At 41.3% G+C, this 23,529-nt stretch overlaps 1 protein-coding gene and 1 pseudogene across 1 annotated transcript in view; both read right to left on the bottom strand.

Annotated features, from left to right (window-relative positions):
• Window positions 1-20,107, bottom strand: part of LOC146662620 (uncharacterized) — a gene marked incomplete at its 5' end in the record, with an annotated part of 78,298 nt that extends 58,191 nt beyond the window's left edge. The window contains one exon of the mRNA XM_085417898.1: window positions 19,631-20,107. Coding sequence (XP_085274024.1) covers window positions 19,631-20,107 — 477 coding nt within the window. The remainder of the gene's footprint in view (window positions 1-19,630) is intronic.
• Window positions 10,304-16,437, bottom strand: LOC146662621 (uncharacterized; annotated as a pseudogene).
• Window positions 20,108-23,529: the final 3,422 nt, after the last annotated feature.

Below are 23,529 nucleotides of genomic sequence, written 5' to 3'. Positions count from 1 at the left end.
CTCTCTCTTGCTCTTTGGTTTATTTGCTTCTCTTTTCTATCACTATGTCGATCACCTGTTTCCCTATCCATCCACAAACAACACTGTCTATTTCTACATGCTCACTCTGCACGATCACGCACACACATGCGTTTAAAGGCAACACATTTACAACAGCCACACAGCGCACACAGATATAGGACACACGCACACATTTGCTCATTTTAGTTATTATGCACACACATAGTCAGACCTATGGAGCTTCTCGCCGCGCATTTTCTTCTCTTTATTTACAAAAAAATTATGTGTTTCCATTTTCCTCACCCGTCTAAGCGAGACACACAGCGTACATCATTAGCCACAAACACACAACTATGGGCACGCTAAGATTTGTCACATGTAATGTGCATGGAGCTGGCTCTAGGGAAAAAAGGTTAAAAATACTTAACCAACTTAAAAAATTACAGGCAGACGTTTTTTTATTACAAGAGACCCACATGCCTGTCCCAGGTTTGAATAAACTTAAAACGCCTGAGTTTCCTAATCTGTTCTCAGCCTGTTATAATTCTAGACAAAGAGGAGTAGCAATTCTAATGCATAAAAATATTAATTTCACAGTACTCGATACAGTTATAGATCCAGAGGGCAGATTCCTAATCGTCAAACTATCTATACTTAACCAAAAGCTAGGTATTGTAAGTATATATGGTCCAAATGTTGATAACCCCTCATTCTTCCACGTTTTTTTTTTTTAGTACACTCTCCGAACACCTAGATTGCACAATTGTTCTTGGGGGAGACCTCAACCTGGGACTAAATGAAGAAATGGATAGGCTCAATACAGCAGGAACTCAGCGTAATTGGCAGTCCACAAATATAATCAAACAGTATATGAGCGACTTTGGTCTTTGTGATGCATGGCGCTCCCTTCACCCCAACAGTAAGGAATATTCTTTCTTCTCACATGTCCATCACTCCTACTCTCGTCTGGATTATTTTCTAGTCAGCAGCTCACTGCTGAGTAACATTTCAGACACTGAGATTCGTCCTATAGCTGTCAGTGATCATGGTCCTGTATCTTTAACACTAATACAGATGAATAATACTACGCCAAGTAAAAACTGGAGATTTAATACATCACTGCTCAAAGACAAAGAGTTTATCAAATACTTTAAAAAGGAGTGGACTCTATATTTAGGCTTTAATGACATACCTGGAACATCAGCATCTGTCCTCTGGGAAGCAGGGAAAGCCGTGATGAGAGGTAAAACAATCTCTTTCTCATCACATAAGAAGAAAGAAGAAAACAAAAATATTCAGGAACTAGAAAAAAACATCAAATTCTTAGAAAAAGCCTATGTGTCACACCAAGATCAAGAAATATTAAACAAAATACGCAAGACAAAACTAGAATTAAATGAAATTATTAATAAAAAGACTAAATTCTTAGTACAAAGACTTCGCCTGCAAAATTATGAACACGGTAACAAATCCGGACAATTTCTTGCTAACCAGTTAAAAATCAATAAAGAAAAAAACACTATATGTGCTGTTAAAGATTTATCTGGGAACACAATATATGATCTTAAAAAAATAAACAAATTTTTTAGGGATTTCTATGAAACTTTATATACACCACAAATAAACCCATCTAAAAATGAAATTGATCAAGTTCTCGACAACATAACTCTTCCAAAATTATTAGACACCCAAACAATGGCACTGGATTCGCCACTGACACCAGGTGAACTCCAGGAAGCTCTGATAAGTATGCCCAATAATAAGGCTCCAGGTCCAGACGGCTTTTCAACAGATTTTTACAAAGAATTCTGGATGATTCTGGCACCAGTTTTTCACAAGATGTTGCAGGAAATCAAAGAAAATGGTAGACTACCACCAAATATGAACTCTGCAAATATCAGTCTCTTACTAAAACCAGGCAAAGACCCTGTATTTCCTTCAAGCTATCGTCCAATATCCCTTATTAATGTAGACCTTAAAATAATCTGCAAAGCTCTCTCAAAAAGATTAGAGAAAATAACCCCCCTTTTAATTCATCCTGACCAAACTGGTTTTATAAAAGGTAGGCACTCATCAACAAATACACGTAGATTACTTAATTTAATAGACTACTCATGCAGTAAAAACATTGAAACCGTAATATTTTCTTTAGATGCAGAAAAAGCATTTGACAGAGTTAACTGGAAATTTCTATTTGCAACTTTACACAAATTTGGGTTTGGATCCTCTTTCATAAACTGGTTAAAAATATTATATAATTCCCCAACAGCTTGTGTCAGAACAAATGACCAAACATCCTCCAGCTTCTGTCTCTTGAGGGGCACCAGGCAGGGATGCCCACTCTCCCCTTCACTGTTTGCTATTTTTATTGAGCCACTAGCAGCAGCAATTAGACAGGCTACAACAATTTAGGGCAGAAAATGTAAGAATGTAGAACATAAAATCAGCCTTTATGCAGATGATGTGTTACTTTTTCTCCAAAATTCACAAACCAATCTCTCTGGGGTAATTGCATTAATAAATTCTTCCTCAAGTGTCTCAGATTATTCAATTAACTGGTCAAAATCTACAGTTCTTCCGATTAATTGCTCCTTCCATAATTCCTCTCCTTCCCCACTGCAATCTGGAAATATAAAATATTTAGGTATTAATGTCTCTCCTAAGCTTTCAGAATTAACTAAATTAAACCACATCCCACTTTTAAAGACAGTAGAAGGCAATCTGGCTAGATGGAAATCTTTACCCATATTACTCATGGGAAGGGTCGCTGCTATAAAAATGATGGTCTTGCCAAAAATAAACTATTTATTTTCAATGATCCCAAATAAGCCATCACAAGATTGGTTCAGATCTCTAGACTCGTATATTTCTAAATTCCTTTGGAAAGATAAACCCCCACGTATCAGCTTAAAAACACTGAAAAAGACCAAGGATAAAGGAGGATTAGATCTGCCTAACTTTAATCACTAGTTTTTAGCCAACAGGCTTCAGTTCATCTCTAGATGGTTTAAACACACCCTCTTAGATGAACCTTGGATAGATGTAGAACACTGTAATAACCTAGAAATCTCAAACATCCAACGACATGAATGCTTCAAAAGCGTCAGCATCAGCTCTTCTCTGACAGCATGGTGGGAGTTTCTAAAAATGACAGAGTCTTCATTAATCCCATGCAAACGTACACCTATCTGGAACAATCCGGACATATTACAAAACAATAATATGATAAACTTTCCAGATTGGAGTTGCAAAGGAATTAAATACTTGGAACATATATTGGAAGGAACAGACTTTATTTCGTTTGACAGACAAAATATGGGATCAACAAGAAACGATTTTTGGATTATCAACAAATTAAACCCATAGTAAAAAAGAAATTTAATCCCAGTGAAGCTGAATTACAAACACCACCAAGTGTGGTACAATTTTTTTAGTCTAAAACCCCCCAAATTATTGTCTAAAATATACAGAACACTTTCTAAAATAGATGAATCAATATCCCTTCCTATTGCAAAATGGGAAGCAGATTTATCGATCAGCTTAGACCCAAACCTTTGGTCTCAGATATGCTTAAAAACCTTTCAATGGATCAGAAATCCCAGTTTGCAATTAATACAATACAAAATATTACACAGAGTGCACTATACTGGTCATAGGATGTTCAAGATGGGCTATACGCCTTCCAACAACTGCTCACACTGCACAGCAAATACACCGGACAATTACATCCACGCTCTTTGGTTCTGTCCACCAGTTCAGAAGTTTTGGCGTGAGATATGTGAAGACTTATCAAAGTGTCTGAAATGTAACATTCCAGCCTCCCCTTTAGTGTGCTTGCTGGGCAACTTGGATGAGGTCACTGCAGAAATAAACACGTTGTTTTTACAGCCCTATGCATTGCAAAGAAAATGGTCCTCATTAACTGGAAAAATAAAAATAATCTTAATTGTAACCAATATAAAAACCCTCTAATAGATCACATTCGTCTTGATACAGCCTCTGCCATCACATTTGATCAATCCCTTTGGGCTCCATCACCTAGTGGGGGTGGGGTGTCATGGTTTGGTCCTGCCTTCGCTATTGTAGTTGATATGGGGGTAGGGACGGCCTTAGGACGTCTGGGGAGTCCCTAGGGACGTTTTCCCTGGAGGGCCTAACCCGGGGGATGTGGCCATGACCTGGTTAGGGGCTCTGGTGGCTCTTAGATGGTGTTTTTCTTGTGGCTGCGTACAGCGGAGATGGGGCAGGGTCTGTGCTGGCGGACGTTGGTTACTGGCCTGGTAGCCTGGCTGCCCCTGGGTGGGTCCGGGATGTGCTCTCCTGTGTTTTAAAGGCACTTTAGAACAGCACACAGCAACACTACATATGAGCGGGCGTAGGGAGGTTTTGGGGTCTTCACTCACCCCGCTTCTGTTAGCCATCAGGGCTGGGGGGCTGGGAGGAGGTGCTGGCCGTCAGATTGGGGTCTGGGATGCGGGCCCTCCCTGCTACTGCAGATAAGGAGGTGGTCCGCTTGCCTCCACCCCAGAGACAAGGGTAACATCTCCTGGGTCTAGGTGCGGCTTGCCCCTCTGGGGGCACCTGGACCTGGGATATAGAGTATGTTTGGGGAGTGTGACTGTCTGTGCAGTGTCTACTTGTGTCTGTCTACACGTTGGGTGAGTGCCGAGTATTTGGTTGTGTATATGGGGGTAGGAATGCATGTTTGTGTCCGCGTGCGCCTGTTCGTCTGTGTCTATATGTCAGGTTGGGTCTTAGACTCAACCTCTCTGGGTACATCTTGGGCCCTCTAAAGGACGGAGGCCTATCTCCCCTCACCACACTCCTTGCCGGTGGATGATGCCCTCAGATGTTGGTGTGTTGGTGGTTCTTGTCGACTGGGGCTGGGCGCTCATGTATGTACCGGCTCACTCCTGGTGGCCAATTGGCGGGGCCTGGCGCCTGTGGCCCGGCTGGGCTCCTACCGGGGGGTGGGGTGCCCTCAGTCCTCTGGCCTCTGGGCCTGAAGCTCGGTCCTCTCTGGCACAGCTGGCTGCCGGCAGAGCTCGCGGGCACGCCACTGCAACCCCCTCTGGCCTCTGCTCCGTAGCTGCTGGGTGACCTCTCGTTTGGGACTCTACTCGGCTCTTCCCAGGAGGGTGGCACGGTTCCCCCCCTTTTGGTGGTCCTCCTCGGGTCCTCGTACTCTGGGGCCTCTGGCTTGTTTTTCTTTCTTTTCTTTCCCTTTCTCACCGTCTCTTCTCCCCTTTGGTTTTCTTTCTCTCCCTCTCTTTCTTTCACTCTTTCTCCCTGTCCTATCCCCCAGTCATGCCTGTCCTGTTTGTAGCAACCGAAAATAAAATAAATACATAATTATAATAAAGGTCAATCAAATGGACCAATATGGCAAGGCCATGATGATCCACTTGGTAAAATAAATCCGCTTGGCATCTTTCTTGGCCTTAAGACAACAATTCTGATGGCTAAAGATCCAAATGGGACAAAAAAAAGAAAAAAAAAGAAAAAATTGTAATATCTCTTGTTAACCAATGATTTAGCGTTTTGGACATACCATCAATTTTGTCTTTTAGGTTTTTTGATTCTCTAGTGTTGATGTCTTTGTTTAAATAAATGCCTAGATATTTGACTTTATTTTTCACTGGAATCGTCCTCATGCTATTTTCCAAACAATCATAAAGTGGCAAAAGTTCACACTTCTTTAGATTCAGACACAAGCCTGAAGCTTTAGAAAAGATTTTAATTACATTCAGTTTCTGGAACTTAATCTAACAATAACAGCTTGTTTTCACAACTCATTGTGGTGTTGTGATGTGACTGTTCAGAGAGTTCATGGTAGAAAGACGTTTGCATAAGCAGAAATAGTAAACACTTATCAGTACAACTCAGTTGCATTTCATGACAATAAAACTTAAAAATCCTCTAACAAGTTCAATATCAAAAATATTTATTCCTTCGATGTCTGAATGGTTCACAATGAGGTAGTCCATTAATTGAGTGCAAAGAATAAATAATTTTGGAGAAATTGGGCAACCCTGTCGAATTCCACAGAATATGTCTATCCTAGATGTTATGCCTGGATTGAGCGAAACATAACTATAAATTTGCTTGTAGAACAGTTTGATCACTTTGCAAAATTTGTTTCCAAATCCAAAAAGTTCTAAAGATCTAAATTAAAAATTATGGTCTATTGAATCAAATGCTTTAAAAAAAAACAGTCAATAAATAATATTAAACTTTCTGAATTAATAACGGATCGGTAGTCAATCATATCTAATATTAATCTTATGCTATTATGAATCTGCCTTCCTTTAATAAACGCTGATTGGCACTCATCAATTAATTTGTTTAAGATGCTCTTAATCCTATTTGCATATACTAAGGCTAATAATTTGTAATCATTACATAAAAGTGTTATGGGTCTCCAATTGTCTAGCACTTGTAAATTTTTGTTTGGTTTGGGCAATAAGGTTATTAATCCTGTTTTCATTGTTGGGGATAGTTCTTCATTTTTTAAACAATCCAAAAAGCCATTAAATAACAAATCTTTCATCTCTAGACTATAGAAATAAAATTTATTTTTTCCCCCATGCTCAATCCACTTGGCTTTAGACCTTATATATGCTCCTTTAGCCTTAATCAACTACACCTTATCTAGCTGGTGTTACAAAGATTGTAAGTGTTCTGACTCGTCTGCAGTCATACAAGGCTTACCACATAATACAGTGGGGCAAAAAAGTATTTAGTCAGCCACCGATTGTGCAAGTTCCCCCACTTAAAATGATGACAGAGGTCAGTAATTTGCACCAGAGGTACACTTCAACTGTGAGAGACAGAATGTGAAAAAAAATTCCATGAATCCACATTGTAGGATTTGTAAAGAATTTATTTGTAAATTAGGGTGGAAAATAAGTATTTGGTCACCTCAAACATGGAAAATCTCTGGCTCTCACAGACCTGTAACGTCTTCTGTAAGAAGCTTTTCTGTCCCCCACTCGTTACCTGTATGAATGGCACCTGTTTGAACTCATCATCTGTATAAAAGACACCTGTCCACAGCCTCAAACAGTCAGACTCCAAACTCCGCCATGGCCAAGACCAAAGAGCTTTCGAAGGACACCAGGAAAAGTATTGTAGACCTGCACCAGACTGGGAAGAGTGAATCTACAATAGGCAAGCAGCTTGGTGTGAAAAAATCAACTGTGGGAGCAATCATCAGAAAATGGAAGACATACAAGACCACTGATAATCTCCCTCGATCTGGGGCTCCACGCAAGATCTCATCCCGTGGGGTCAAAATGATCATGAGAACGGTGAGCAAAGATCCCAGAACCACACGGGGGGACCTGGTGAATGACCTGCAGAGAGCTGGGACCAAAGTAACAAAGGTCACCATCAGTAACACACTACAACGGCAGGGAATCAAATCCCGCAGTGCCAGACGTGTTCCGCTGCTGAAGCCAGTGCATGTCCAGGCCCGTCTGAAGTTTGCCAGAGAGCACATGGATGATACAGCAGAGGATTGGGAGAATGTCATGTGGTCAGATGAAACCAAAGTAGAACTTTTTGGTATAAACTCAACTCGTCGTGTTTGGAGGAAGAAGAATACTGAGTTGCATCCCAAGAACACCATACCTACTGTGAAGCATGGGGGTGGAAACATCATGCTATGGGGCTGTTTTTCTGCCAAGGGGACAGGACGACTGATCCGTGTTAAGGACAGAATGAATGGGGCCATGTATCGTGAGATTTTGAGCCAAAACCTCCTTCCATCAGTGAGAACTTTGAAGATGAAACGAGGCTGGGTCTTCCAACATGACAATGATCCAAAACACACCGCCCGGCCAACAAAGGAGTGGCTCCGTAAGAAGCATTTGAAAGTCCTGGAGTGGCCTAGCCGGTCTCCAGACCTCAACCCCATAGACAATCTGTGGCGGGAGTTGAAAGTCCGTGTTGCTCGGCGACAGCCCCAAAACATCACTGCTCTCGAGAAGATCTGCATGGAGGAATGGGCCAAAATACCAGCTACTGTGTGTGCAAACCTGGTAAAGACCTATAGTAAACGTTTGACCTCTGTTATTGCCAACAAAGGTTATGTTACAAAGTGTTGAGTTGTATTTTTGTTATTGACCAAATACTTATTTTCCACCCTGATTTACGAATAACTTCTTTACAAATCCTACCATGTGGATTCATGGATTTTTTTTTTTCACATTCTGTCTCTCACAGTTGAAGTGTACCTCTGGTGCAAATTACTGACCTCTGTCATCATTTTAGGTGGGGGAACTTGCACAATCGGTGGCTGACTAAATACTTTTTTGCCCCACTGTATGTATGTATGTATGTATGTATATATATGTGTATGTATATATATGTACCGTATTTTCACGACCATAAGGCGCACTTAAAAGTCTTAGATTTTCTTCAAAAAGTACGGCGCGCCCTATAGCGCAGTGCGCCCTGTGTGTTGTAATGAGGACGTAGTAGAGAACACCATGAGAACGCTAAAGGGTGAAGTGTGGCCGAGTTGGAGGAAAGACTCGAGCGGTGGATCATCGAGCAAAGAACGAGCGGGAGAAGCGTTTCGACGGTCACCATTCGGCTAAAAGCAGTTTCACTTTCACTTTTTATGAAATGGTGCCATTTTTCCATCCGGACCAGGACTACGGTAGCGCAGCAACTTCCAGCGGATTATAAGGAAAAGCTGGCCATCTTCCGCTCCTATTGCAGCAAACACATCCAGCCCAGCCACATCACTAACATGGACGAGGTCCTGCTCACTTTTGACATCCCAGTGAGTCACACTGTGGAGAAGGGGACCAGCACGGTAGCGATACGCACAACTGGGTATGAAAAGTCTTCTTTTACTGTTGTGCTTGGCACAAAGAGTGGAAGGCAGCGCCGGGCGAGTTACGCCACAATTTGCGAATGGATTGTAGATGCTTGGGCTAACATGTCTGCTGGCACTGTTGTTCGAGCTTTCGCAAAAGCCGGCATCATTTCCGAGGAGCCGCACGGCACGGAAAGTGACTCTGACAGTGAAGAAAGTGAACCTGGAATGTTTGATGGAGATTTAGCGCAGCTGTTCAATTCAGACACAGAGGATGAGGACTTCGATGGGTTTGATTGATGATAAAAATGTGAGTACCAAACTTTGTTTTGCTCCTGCTTTATTTTTAAATACGCACACTTGTATGCTTGTGTGTTGTTGATGATGATGATTACTGGTAATAAAAATGTGAGTACCGAACTCAGGTTTGCTCCCGCTTTATTTTTAAATACGCATACGGTACTTGTATGCGCCCTATGATCCAGTGCGCCTTATGTGTGTGTTAAATACAGTAACGGCACACATAACTGAGACTGCGCCTTTTAGCACAGTGCGTCTTATGGTCGTGAAAATACGGTACATATATATATATATATATATATATATATATATATATATATATACACTGAACAAAAATATAAACGCAACACTTTTGTTTTTGCTCCCATTCCCCATGGGATGGACGTAGAGACCTAAAATTCATTCTAGATACACAATATAACCATCCCTCCCAAACAGTGGTCACAAATCAGTCCAAATATGTGGTAGTGGGCACATCTGCTATATTGAGATAATCCATCCCACCTCACAGGTGTGCCACATCAGGATGCTGATCTGACATCATGAGTAGTGCACAGGTGTACCTCAGACTGCCCACAACAAAAGGCCACCCTGGAATGTGCAGTTTTTTGCGCTATTGGGGGTCTGGGGACCCAGAACCGGTCAGTATCTGGTGTGACCACCATTTGCCTCATGCAGTGCAACACATCGTCGCATGGAGTCTATCAGATTGTCAATTGTGGCCTGTGGAATGTTGGTCCACTCCACTTCAATGGCTGTGCGAGGTTGTTGGATATTCGTGGGAACTGGTACACGCTGTCGTATACGCCGGTCAAGCACATCCCGAACATGCTCAATGGGTGACATGTCCAGTGAGTATGCTGGCCATGCAAGAACTGGGACATTTTCAGCTGCCATCTGCCCTGAACAATGTGAACCATGATTCATCCGTGAAGCGCACACCTCTCCAACGTGCCAGACGCCATCGAATGTGAGCATTTGCCCACACAAGTCTGTTACGGCGACGAGCTGGAGTCAGGTCAAGACCCCGATGAGGACGACGGGCATGCAGTTGAGCGTCCCTGAGACGGTTTCTGACAGTTTGTGCAGAAATTGTTTGGTTGTGCAAACCAATTGTTCCAGCAGCTGTCTGGGTGGCTGGTCTCAGACGATCTTGGAGGTGAACCTGCTGGATGTGGAGGTCCTGGGCTGGTGTGGTTACATGAGGTCTGCGGTTGTGAGGCCGGTTGGATGTGCTGCCATATTCTCTGAAACGCCTGTGGAGATGGCTTATGGTTGAGAAATGAACATTCAATGCACGGGCGACAGATCTGGTTGACATTCCTGCTGTCAGCATGCCAATTGCACGCTCCCTCATTGCTTGTGGCATCTGTGGCATTTTGCTGTGAGACAAAACTGCACATTCCAGGGTGGCCTTTTGTTGTGGGCAGTCTGAGGTACACCTGTGCACTACTCATGATGTCAGATCAGCATCCTGATGTGGCACACCTGTGAGGTGGGATGGATTATCTCAATATGGCAGATGTGCCCACTACCACACATTTGGACTGATTTGTGACCACTGTTTGGGAGGGATGGTTATATTGTGTATCTGGGATGAATTTTAGGTCTCTACGTCCATCCTATGGGGAATGGGAGCAAAAACAAAAGTGTTGCGTTTATATTTTTGTTCAGTGTATATATTTGTGTGTATATATAATCACTGACTTTCAGCTTGTTGTGTTTGTGGATATATGACTGACTTTACTTATTAAACATTCGCACATAAATAAGTGACGTCATATTCAGTACTTTTGACAGTTCACTCTTCGGCCGCTCCATCTTATTAGAGAAATTCCACATACATAAATGTAAATTTCAAAACTCAACCCCATCATTTAATTTGTTTTTGATTGAAATTGAATATTACTTAAACTCTCTTAAATTAACTTCCAATAAAAAAGGTTTATTATTGATTGAAATTCATTCAGAAATGTTTAACGAATGAGCTGTCACAACTTTCAAGTACAAAGTTGTTATGAAGTCTGTCACATATCCCCCCCTTTTTTTCTTTTCTATCCTTTATTTATTTATCCTTCTTATTTCATTGTACTGTATATTGTTACTCTTATTTGCCTTGTATGTCTACTGTACAAACTGAACTGGAATGCCTGACTGTTTGCTTTATGATTTCAATAAAGTTTGGAAATAAATAAGAAACCTCTTCGGCCGCTCCCTTCTGCCGTATTTTGCGGCACACTTCTCCACACCCACCGCCGCGCTATGAATTGTGGGATATATGGGACCACGAAGCGTGCACCGGACCACGCTTGATATTTGGGGAAATCGACGGCGCATTTGGAGTATGCATTTGAAGTACACTTCAAATTGGGACAGCCGTCGTCGCGTGGCGGTGACATAACCGCACTTAAAATGCGTACTTCAAGCGTGCAGTCTCTTAATTGGGACACAGCCTATGTCCTCTGCCTCAGCCATTTTTCTTATTTCCCTGTCCTTATCACCACTAGAGGGTTGTATTTCATTTTATGTACTGGTTATGGCAGAGGTAGGTACAGGGTTATTTAAGGTCAAGGGTAATTCTGTCCAGGTGTTGCTGATGAGAAGGGGCAAACCATTTCCTACTGTGCTTAGTCCAGTTACTTGTTGTCTGTGTTTAAATGGAAATTTAAATGGACGTTGCAAAGGAAATAAAAGTCCCCTTAGGCCCCCTCCTTGATTCAGAGTCTTTCCCTTGTCATGTAAATGGTCTCCTTGACTCTGGTCTCAAACAGGCGTTCCTCCCTGTCCAGGATGTGTACCTGTGTTCCTGGAGGACAGGCGGGTCCACGGACCAGTCCACAGCTGAACACCGTACTTGGGTTCAACTTCCAGTGAAACTGAGGCCACAGCTCAGGACAATAGAAGATTGAAAAATGCTGCCTGGTCTAATGGGTCTCAATCTCTGCAACGTTCGGCTTTCAGAATTTGTCTTAAACAGCATAAAAGCATGGATCCATCCCACCTTGTATCAGGAAAACGTTGATGAACTCTGAGCAAATGAAACCACAACTTTAAAAAAATGAATTCCCAAAATTAATTGTTTCGACATCTTAAACACAAAATCATAAGTTTTAATACCTACAGCAAGTTTAAGAAAAAATAAAAGATTTTAAAGATCTTTCAAACTTTTTTCTCAAATGTAAAACAGCAGATGGAACTTACATGCGTCTTTTATGGAATTGTCTAAAAATATCTAAATTCTGGCTCTGCATCAACAAGGAAATGAACTTGATACTAAACTGTAAGATCTGTAAAGATCCGGGTCAATTCTTACCACAGTTGCTGCCTCTGAATAAAAATCTGGACAAAAGAGATCCACATTATTAAATAAGCTTACGTTTAATGTCAGGAGATGTGTTATTGAACTGGATTACGGAGCAGCCCCGCTACTGTAACTCAGTGTTACAAGGAAATTTTTCATAACTTTCAGGTCAGATTTTAAATAAGCTGCAGGAACCCTGTTCAGTGTGAGTGGAGAGCAGCCAAGTCTCCTCCTCTGATAAACCTCCATCTGTGCCACTGAAAACAGTTCATCTGACTGACTGTAAACATGTTTCCATTTGTCACTTCAGCCTTTACTCTGAAATACAGGAAATGAAATCACAGCTCAAACTTCTTCATCCAACTGCTGGAACAAAGCGAACCACTCGACATGAACACTGAAGCAGAACAGTTTAGAAACCTTAAAATGAGACTAGGGAACCATTTTCATTCATAGTTGCCTCATCAGATCTTTACAGGAGATTCACTCTGAACTCTGTGGAGTCTGATCTCAAGGGTTTTGAGTCTGACACTGAAACCAGAGGATCTTTCTGTCTCTTTAGATTCACTGTGATCCAGTGATGAGAGTGATTTCAGCCCTGAGTGATCACGCTGATGTTTGCACAGAGCAGACAATGAGGTGAATGTTTGGGCACATTGGTAACAGTGAAACAGTTTTTTAGTAACGTGGGATCGTTTGTGTTCGGAGTATGAACTGAGATTCCTGAAGCTCTTGTCACACTGGTCACAGCTGTAGTTTCCTTCCATGTGTGTATGTTCATGATAGTTACGATTAGCTGATTGTGAGAAGCTTTTGTCACAGTATCTGCACTTGTATGGTTTCTCTCCTGTGTGGACTTGTGTGTTTTAAGCCCACTTGCAGTAATGAAAGATGACCCACACTGATCACAGATGTGCTTTTTTGTCCCACTGTGAATGAGTTCATGTCGTTTTAATCCACTTGATGTGGTGAAGCTTCTCCCACATTCTTTGCAGTATTTCAGTTTGTCTCCAGTGTGTCTACGTTGATGTGTTTTTAAGGTGTATTGGTGCCCCTCAGGGGTGTGTTCTGAGCCCTCTGCTATACACCCTCTTCACCCATGACTGTATTTCCTCCTGCGCGTCCAATCTCATTGTTAAGTTTGCAGATGACACTACAGTGCTCGGACTTATATCCAACAACGATGAGACAAACTACAGGACAGAGGTGCAACAACTAGAGTCATGGTGCCACGACAATAACTTGGTCTTAAACACCAAAAGACCAAGGAGATCATTGTAGATTTCCGGAGGAAGGGTCATAACAACCATCTGCCTCTCTTCATTGGCAGTGAGGCGGTGGAGAGGGTGAGCAGTTTTAAATTCTTGGGGGTAACTGTGACCGAGGACCTGTCCTGGGGCAACCATATCACCTTAGTTGCACGGAAGGCCCAACAGCGCCTCTACTACCTGAGGAGACTACGGAGCGCACACATTCCCAGATCTCTGATGTTGAACTTCTACAACTGTGCCATCAGCAGCGTCCTGACGCATGGATTTCTAGTGTGGCTCCCCAGCTGCACCAAGGCCGACCAGCAAGCACTCCAGCGGGTGGTGAAAGAAGCTGGCAGAATTATTGGAACAATTCTGCCAGAGATTAGTAGTATCTTCCCCACTCGCTGTCTGAAGGTGCACAGTATCCTGCGGGACCAACATCACCCTGCGCGCCACCTTTTCCACCTGCTGCCCTCAGGGAGAAGGTACAGGTCTATACAGGCCAGAACATCCAGACTGGCCAACAGCCTGTATCCACAGGCTGTGAGGCTCCTGAATTCTGCCCCCCTCCCCTCTCTGCCCCCCTCTCACGGACAATAACCATATCCAACTTCTTAATAGCACTGAACTGGTTTGCATTGGTGCATTATATCTTTATTCTCTCCCCCCCCTTCTTTCTTAAATAGACAACCATCATATCTCACAGTACAATAATATTGAACGGGTTGCATTGTTGCATTTTGTCATGTTTCTCAGGTCTTTGTCTGAATGTCCTATGAACATTACCTGTCTTGTTCTCATGTTGTTGCTAAGGATTGTCTCATTGCACTGAAGTTACACTGGGTTAAATATTTACATTTGGGTTTTAACCCTTTAAGACCTACCATAGAACCAAGTCCGCCAGAGCTTATATTATATTTTTACATGCTGTGGAGCCATTTTTGGGAGCATTTCAAGTTGCTATACATCAATACAACCATTATAGCCCAGATTTTAATAATATGTATTCATTAAGTGCATAGTAATTACATAAATTGCAAAAAAGTGCAATAAACTACAAAAAAATTGAAAATCGTTTTTGATTTTTTTAACATATATTTGTAGTTAGAGAAATTTAAGAGGCTTATCCCTCAAAACTGTAAATACAAAAAAGTTGCACAAAATAGTTTCCCACCACAGGAAATTTATTTTGAGTGTCTTCATAGTTTTATTTTTGAAATACACCAATTTTTATACACTGCAGGAAAAACGAAAATAAATATTATAGTGCAAATTTGCAAAAAAGCAGCATATGCATCAAAATAAACTATTTCCAGCAGTGCAATATGAGTCCTAAGCATCCCAGAAACGACACAGAAAGTCATAAAGTCAAAGATAACTTTTAAAAAGAGCAGTATAGGCCCTGAGGCCCTGATCGCAAAAAAGACTACATTTCCGCGAAAATGACGTCACTTCCGGTTTCGGCCAGGTAATGGCGGAAATGCAAAAGTTCGCGCTGACGTCTATTCCAACGTAGGAAGTGTTTTGAACAGCTGATCGGACCGGCAAAGCGTGTTTCTGGAATATTATGTTTTTGTTCCTGCAAGCGCTTTTTATGCAGTTTTTGCTAAGCTTTATGTGGAAGGAAACCGTGACCTAGGACAAGCTGATGGCACAATATGTAAGTACAACTCCTCCGGTTTCATATGCAAAAAAAATTTTTGCGCTAGCTTACGTGGTTGCAGTGCTACCGGGATTTAAAAATAGTTACGCATAACAGAGCGTTCCCGCTCCGATCGGCTCTAAAGGGTTAAGGGTTTTTTTTTGTTTTTTTTTTGTTTTTTTTTTACGGGTGTACGGAAGCCCCAAACGCAATTTCATTGTTCTTTGACAATGACAATAAATAAATACTTGACTACTTGACTTGACTTGACTGCAATTTTTTCCACAAAGGTCACAACGAAAGTCTTTCCCACCACCACAGTGATGACAGGGTTGAGAACTGGATCCATCTGTGTCGCTCTGCTTCTAAACAAAGACACAAAGACAGTGTAAGTCAGTACTTCAACACTTTTATCCTGAACGTCGCCTGAAATAAAGAGCAAATAAAAAACAAACAAAAATCATAACTGAAATGAAAATCTGAATAATCACTCAGAGCTGCTTTTTCATGTAGTAGAATTGACGAAACATCAGAATCAGTGAGCTGCAAGCCTTCAGCCCCGACCGTGTCCGTGCTGTCGGGTGAGAAAGGCGACATCTCACTGATTCTGATCTGCGGGTCGGCGCTTTGTGTTTACGTCTTTGTGCAGAATCCGTGTACCTGCTCTCATTTACTGTTTGGTGGTTGTCAAAATTTTGTGAGGTTTCACCTGAGATTCAGGCATGTCGAACAAAATAAAATTATATTAAAAAAATCGATTCAGAATTTTAATGAATTGATGTCACGTTATCCAAGCCAGAATTGATTTTAATCAGTAAATTGATTATCAAAACCCACCCCTAGCTGAGACAGTTTAATGAGCATAATTGTTCCAAACAGTCAGGCTAAAATGACAAGTTAAAAATATAAATACATACCTCACAGTAACTGCACTTGGAGAGTCTCTTTCTGGTGTGGATCTGTTGGTGTAGTCTCAGGTAATGTGGAGCTTTAAAAGCCTTCTCACACAGGTCACATTTATAAGGTCTCTCCTCAGTGTGGGTAAACATGTGGCGTTGGAACTGTTTGTTGGTTATAAACTGTTTTCCACATTGATCACAGCAGTACACATCATGTCCGGTGTGAATGCGTAGGTGTGTATTTCGGTTCCCTAACCGGCTGAAGGTTTTCCCACAGATGTCACAGCTGTATGCCTTAATTCCAGAGTGGGTAACTAGATGACTCTGTAGGTGGCCACTTTGAGCAAAAGCTCTTCCACACTGATCACAGCTGTACGCTTTAACTCCACTGTGGATGAGTTGGTGGTTTTTTAGGGAACCCTTCCTGGAAAAAGACTTTCCACACAAGTCACAGCTGAACGGTCTCTCTCCAGTGTGGATGACCTGATGACGTTTCAGGTGACACTTGGAAATAAAACCCTTCCCACACTCATCACAGGTGTATGTTTTCTCTCCCTTTCTTCTGTGAGGTTTGTCGGCCTCCTGAGAGCGCTGACTTCTCACTCCATGTTGGTCCTGCAGTGACAGAGATACAAACAGAGGCAGTGAGTGAAATGCAGTCGTGGAACAAACTCAACCTTCAAACTCCCTCCATTAACACTAGTTTTAAACCTGAAGGTGGAGTGTGGCACCAAACACCTTAAAGGTCTCTTATCCCCACCTGCTGGTAGTTCTAACACATTACATTCAACCTGGTCTTAAAAATAATTCATGACTGTTCAAACACTCTAAAATAATCTTTTCCTTATTTTCCTTACTTTTACTCCCCACAGAAAAAAAGACTTTCTACTCATTATATTTTCAAAATAGACTTTTTACTTTTGGTTTCAAACTCAAACTGATTTGAGCCTGAAAATTAACACATGAAAGACAATCCTGATTGTGTACTAATCACCAGGGTATGAAACAGAAAAAGAGATGAAAGAGGCAAAACTGTGAGTCATAGTCAGGAGTTAAAGTGAGACGTTGTTCTTCTTTCTTTTTTGCACAGCACCTGAACAAACAGGTAATTTCAAATGCAGCGTTTCTATCAACAAACATCAGCAAACACACAAACTGTTTGTGTGCAGTTTGTCTCACAGTGTGTTGCTGGCTAAAGGTCCAGCTGCTGCACATCACAGGGAGAGAAAAGAAAGAGAGCTAACTTCACTCAGAGATGGAGAAAGATAAGACACACAGGACAGGAGAGGAAGAAGAGAGGTTAGATTTAAAGGGAAGGACTGCTCAGTGGGATTTGATCAACTGGAGATTAAAGCTTACATGTAAGTCCTCATGTGTTGAAATCAGATATTGGGTCTGTACTAGAGATGGCACGATACCACTTTGTTATGTCCGATACCGATATCATAAATTTGGATATCTGTCGATATGAATCTGATATAGTGACAGGGGATTTCTTTAAATCACCCTGTAATTCTTCAGCTAAGACACCTGAGTTAGAAAACACAAAGACTGCAGTCGTATTTACACGCGTGGGCAGTCACTTCTGAGATCTGCGAATCTGCGATCTGCCTGCGTGGTACATTTATACATGTCTGTGTGTGTGTGTGTGTACAAAAATAACAACGTCACTCAGAGCAACAGAATCAGCACATACACACTTAAGATTATAGTTTCACTTCTGTAAAAAACATGCTCTGCAAACCTGCAGTTTCCTGTCTACACTTTGTACAGAGTGTACTAAAAGCAACGGGTTCTTTCCCTTTTCTACATTTGTACTCAAAAAACAGGAAATGGTTCAGTAGCTGGATAAATTCATCACAAGGTTATTGGGTGAAAAGTCACATAGACGTTTAGCACATTTCATGAAGCTGATCAAATTATATGAAAACAAACATCTCTTGACATATAGTGTGTTTTTAATCAATAAAGCTGTTTTTTTAAATATCTTGCTGCTTTTTGTATAAGTTCATGCTCAAGTAAAAACAACAACAAAAAAACAAAAAAAAAAACTAAAGCTATTCTGTTATACCTGTATGCAAAAAATACACTGCACCCAAAATATTTCATAGTTCAGCAATACTGACCAATCTAATGAATGTAAACCTACTCCATCCTCCCTATTCTGGTATTTTAAAGAGTAAGCAACCTAACTAATAGGGCTCTAAAACTCCCAGCAAAAAAAAACAAAAAAAATGGGAACCACCCACCCTCCACCTCATGATACTTGCAAGGAAATCAATTATTTTTCAAGAACATTTAAATAGATTCAACATCTTCAACAGATTTGCAGACTGCACAGATGGTACCTTCCCAAAGGAAAAAGTACTACAGCTTACTAGGGTATATTAGACTTAACAGTTACTATATACAGTAATGAACTTCTATACATTTTACATCAGATTAAAACTTTGGGTGTAAGCTTCGTATAATTATTTATTAAAAGCTAGACATTTTAAATGAGAATATGAAAGAAAAATATGTCTTTGTGCCCCCTTTTCCCTGTTAATGCCCTATCGGCCCCCCTGGCTAAACTTTGCTAGATCAGCCCCTGCACAGTTACCAGCGTCAGCTACGTAGAAAAAGATCCTGGTGTGGAACGTAAATAAATTCTAACAACAGCTTATCAAGCTTAAACGTGCTGCAGTTGTTCAGCCGCTGGTTTCCTCTTTCTGGTGCGAAGTGGGCCAAAAACAAACAAGAGAGACGGACTCGCGACAGAAAAGCTGATCAGCTGATCATTAAGCAGTTTCATGATTGAAGTAGCAGCAGGAGAGGGAGAGAGAGAGAAGAGGCAGTCGCTCCATATATCGGTTGTTAAGCTTAACGCAGGAATGCTTTACAAACATTCAGAGATGAACTTACACACTTGCTTTACTTCTCTCGGGGATAACTTCCTCGGAAATGAAATGCCGGATTGGTAGCAAGGCTCCAAATGCTCAAACAGACCGCAGACAGGTCCCGCACGCCACAACCACTTTATCACGTGATGCATACTGCTGCCACGTGCTACGGTTATGAGCCGAGTTACGCCATGTCGCAAGTTTTGTGAGGTGCTTTTTTGATATTTAATGGATCAGATTACATTTTTTATTTCTCTCCGATATCCGATCCAGTAATTTACGTCAGTATAAGACAGATACCGATACATAATATCGGATTGGTCCATCTCTAGTCTGTACATATGATTTTATGTCTTTTTTTCAGATTATGAAACTTGCTGCAAAACAATCTGAGGCAGATTAACTGTGCCGCCTCAGATGCAGCCTTTTCATGCAGTAGAATTGTTAACATGCTAACACAGTTTAATGAGCAGAGTTGTTCCAAACAGTCAGGCTAAAATGACAAGATAAAAACATAAATGCATACCTCACAGTAACTGCGCTTCGAGAGTCTCTTTCTGGTGTGGATCTGTTGGTGTCGTCTCAGGTAACGTGGAGCTTTAAAAGTCTTCTCACACAGGTCACATTTTAGAGGTCTCTCCTCAGTGTGGGTAAACATGTGTTGTTGTAACTGCTGGTTTCTTGTAAAGTGTTTACCACACTGATCACAGCAGTATACATCATGTCCGGTGTGAATGCGTAGGTGTGTATTTCTGCTCACAATCAGGCTGAAAGTTTTTCCACAGATGTCACAGCTGTATGCTTTAATTCCAGAGTGGGTAACTAGATGAGCCTTTAAGTTGCTACTGTCAGTAAAAGCTCTGCCACACTGATCACAGGTGTACGCTTTAACTCCACTGTGGATGACTTGGTGTCTCTTTAGGGAATCCTTCCTGGGAAAAAGACTTTCCACACAAGTCACAGCTGTACGCTTTAACTCCAGTGTGGATGACCTGATGCTGCTTCAGTTTATCCTTCACAGTAAAATCCTTCCCACAATCGTCACAGGTGTGTTTTTTCTCTCCCTTTCTTCTGTGAGGTTTGTCGGCCTCCTGAGAGCGCTGACTTCTCGCTCCATGTTGGTCCTGCAGTGACAGAGATACAAACAGAGGCAGTGAGTGAAATGCAGTCGTGGAACAAACTCAACCTTCAAACTCCCTCCATTAACACTAGTTTTAAACCTGAAGGTGGAGTGTGGCACCAAACACCTTAAAGGTCTCTTATCCCCACCTGCTGGAAGTTCTAACACATTACATCCAACCTGGTGTTAAAATAATTCATGACTGTTCAAACACTCTAAAATATTTTTGACTTTTTTTTTTTACTTTTACTCCTCAAACAAAAAGGACTTTCTACTCATTACATTTTCAAAACAGTCTTTTTTACTTTTGGTTTGAGAAATTTGAGGGGAGTTATTTCATCACTAAGGGCATCAAACATCAAACTGATTTGAGCCTGAAAAGTAACACATGAAAGACAATCCTGATCGTGTACTAATCACCAGGGTATGAAACAGAAAAAGAGATGAAAGAGGCAAAACTGTGAGTCATAGTCAGGAGTTAAAGTGAGACGTTGTTCTTCTTTCTTTTTTGCACAGCACCTGAACAAACAGGTAATTTAAAATGCAGCGTTTCTATCAACAAACATCAGCAAACACACAAACTGTTTGTGTGCAGTTTGTCTCACAGTGTGTTGCTGGCTAAAGGTCCAGCTGCTGTACATCACAGGGAGAGAAAAGGAAGAGAGCTAACTTCACTCAGAGATGGAGAAAGATAAGACACACAGGACAGGAGAGGAAGAAGAGAGGTTAGATTTAAAGGGAAGGACTGCTCAGTGGGATGTGATCAACTGCAGATTAAAGCTTACATGTAAGTCCTCATGTGTTGAAATCAGATATTGGGTCTGTACATGTGTCATTATGTCTTTTTTTTCAGATTATGAAACATGCTGCAAAACAATCTGAGGCAGATTAACTGTGCCGCCTCAGATGCAGCCTTTTCCAGGCAGTAGAATTGCTAACATGCTAACACAGTTTAATGAGCAGAGTTGTTCCAAACAGTCAGGCTACAATGACAAGATAAAAATATAAATACATACCTCACAGTAACTGCGCTTGTAGAGTCTCTTTCTGGTGTGGATCTGTTGGTGTCGTCTCAGGTAATGTGGAGATTTAAAAGTCTTCTCACACAGGTCACATTTATAAGGTCTCTCCTCAGTGTGGGTAAACATGTGTTGTTGTAACTGCATGTTGGTTATAAACCGTTTGCCACACTGATCACAGCAGTGCACATCATGTCCGGTGTGAATGCGTAGATGTGTATTTCGGTGCCCTATCTGACTGAAGGTTTTCCCACAGATGTCACAGCTGTATGCCTTAATTCCAGAGTGGGTAACTAGATGCCTCTGTAAGTGGCCACTTTGAGTAAAAGCTCTGCCACACTGATCACAGCTGTACGCTTTAACTCCACTGTGGATGACTTTGTGTGTTTTTAGGTGACCCTTCCTGGAAAAAGTCTTTCCACACAAGTCACAGCTGAACGGTTTCTCTCCAGTGTGGATGATCTGATGATGTTTTAGATTAGACTTCAGAGTAAAACCCATCCCACACTCATCACAGGTGTATGTTTTCTCTCTCTTTCTTCTGTGAGGTTTGTCGGCCTCCTGAGAGCGCTGACTTCTGGCTCCATGTTGGTCCTGCAGTGACAGAGATACAAACAGAGGCAGTGAGTGAAATGCAGTCGTGGAACAAACTCAACCTTCAAACTCCCTCCATTAACACTAGTTTTAAACCTGAAGGTGGAGTGTGGCACCAAACACCTTAAAGGTCTCTTATCCCCACCTGCTGGTAGTGGAAACACATTACATCCAACCTGCTGTTAAAAAGAATTCATGACTGTTCAAACACTAAAATATTTTTTCCTTATTTTCCTTAGTTTTACTTCCCACAGAAAAAACAAACAAACACTTTCTACTCATTATATTATCAAAACAGACGTTTTACTTTTGGTTTCAAACATCAAACCAATTTGAGCCTGAAAAGTAACACATGAAAGACAATCCTGATCGTGTACTAATCACCAGGGTATGAAACATAAAAAGAGATGAAAGACACAAAACTGTGAGTCATAGTCAGGAGTTAAAGTGAGACGTTGTTCTTCTTTCTTTTTTGCACAGCACCTGAACAAACAGGTAATTTCAAATGCAGCGTTTCTATCAACAAACATCAGCAAAATTCAGTTGTGTACATCCACAGAGAGCAGCAGGTCAGCTGATCACAGCCTGTACTTGAAGAAAATCTACTGGAGCTCTCAACAGAAATTATTGTGAGCTGTGATTCTTTTCCCCACGCTGAGCCACTACAGCTGATTTTAGGGTTCCCACCTGCTCAATCCCACTTTAACCTCTTCCCTGCTCATGTTCCTGTTTAGAGGCAAAGTCACCCTCTACAATGTAGGCAACAGAAAATACACATATGTTTTATTTTCCTTCATTTTCTAATTAACTGATTCAAACAGAGAACCTTTATTAGAAATAAATAGTTTGTACTTCATTTACTAATCTTATTTTATTATTACATTAATAAAGCACAAGGTTCAGTTAACTTTGGATAAAAACATGTGGTTAAAAAGTTCTTCAAGGAGCTACTTTTACTTTCTTACTCTGATTACATTTCAGAGCCTGTACTTTTTCACTGTTACTTAAGTAAAGAAGTTGAATGAATACTTTTACTGAAGTATTTTTTAACACTAATATCTGTACTTAAGTATAGAGTAAAGAGAGTTTGAAGAGTTTCATAATAATTGCCCACTCTACAGAGCTCAGCTGACAGCTTCTGTCTGATATCGGGCTGCTGTTGTGGTGCTATGAACGTGTATTTTTGGGGATGATGAAAAAATGTTTTGTCTATTTGATTAATAAATATTTTTTATGAATAAACCTTCCTTGTTTTAACATGTGCTGTGGTCTCTAAAAAACAACATAATATACAACACAGTGACATAACAGTTTGGGAGGATGAGAGTTTTAGACGTGACTGATTATTTGGTGAAACTGTGATATTTTCCTCACCTCCTGTGTTGAGCTCATTGTTTCCTCTGTAGTGACTCAGCTGAGTCCAGATGGCTGAAAATGTTCCTCTGCTGCTCCGTCAGACTCTTCTCCTCCTGCTGATCAGCTGGGACACAAAACAGATCTTTGTTAGGCTCCACACTGCACTGAAGAGTCAAAGTGTCTCATATGTTCATCTGACAACACAAAGTACAAATTTCACTCTGATTGCTTGTAGAAATCTTGTGAGACGTGTTGTGCTGCAAAGTGAGGAAACTCTCTCACTCACTTATACTTCAGGAGGAACTTTGTGACATTGGCTCTAATATTCTAAGCAGC

Source organism: Rhamphochromis longiceps, linkage group LG9 (genome assembly GCF_057381845.1).
Source record: "Rhamphochromis longiceps isolate RC_006_pf linkage group LG9, R_longiceps_female_GT1.1, whole genome shotgun sequence".
Classification (NCBI taxonomy): domain Eukaryota; kingdom Metazoa; phylum Chordata; class Actinopteri; order Cichliformes; family Cichlidae; genus Rhamphochromis; species Rhamphochromis longiceps.
This window is presented reverse-complemented; position numbering and strand designations above follow the sequence as displayed.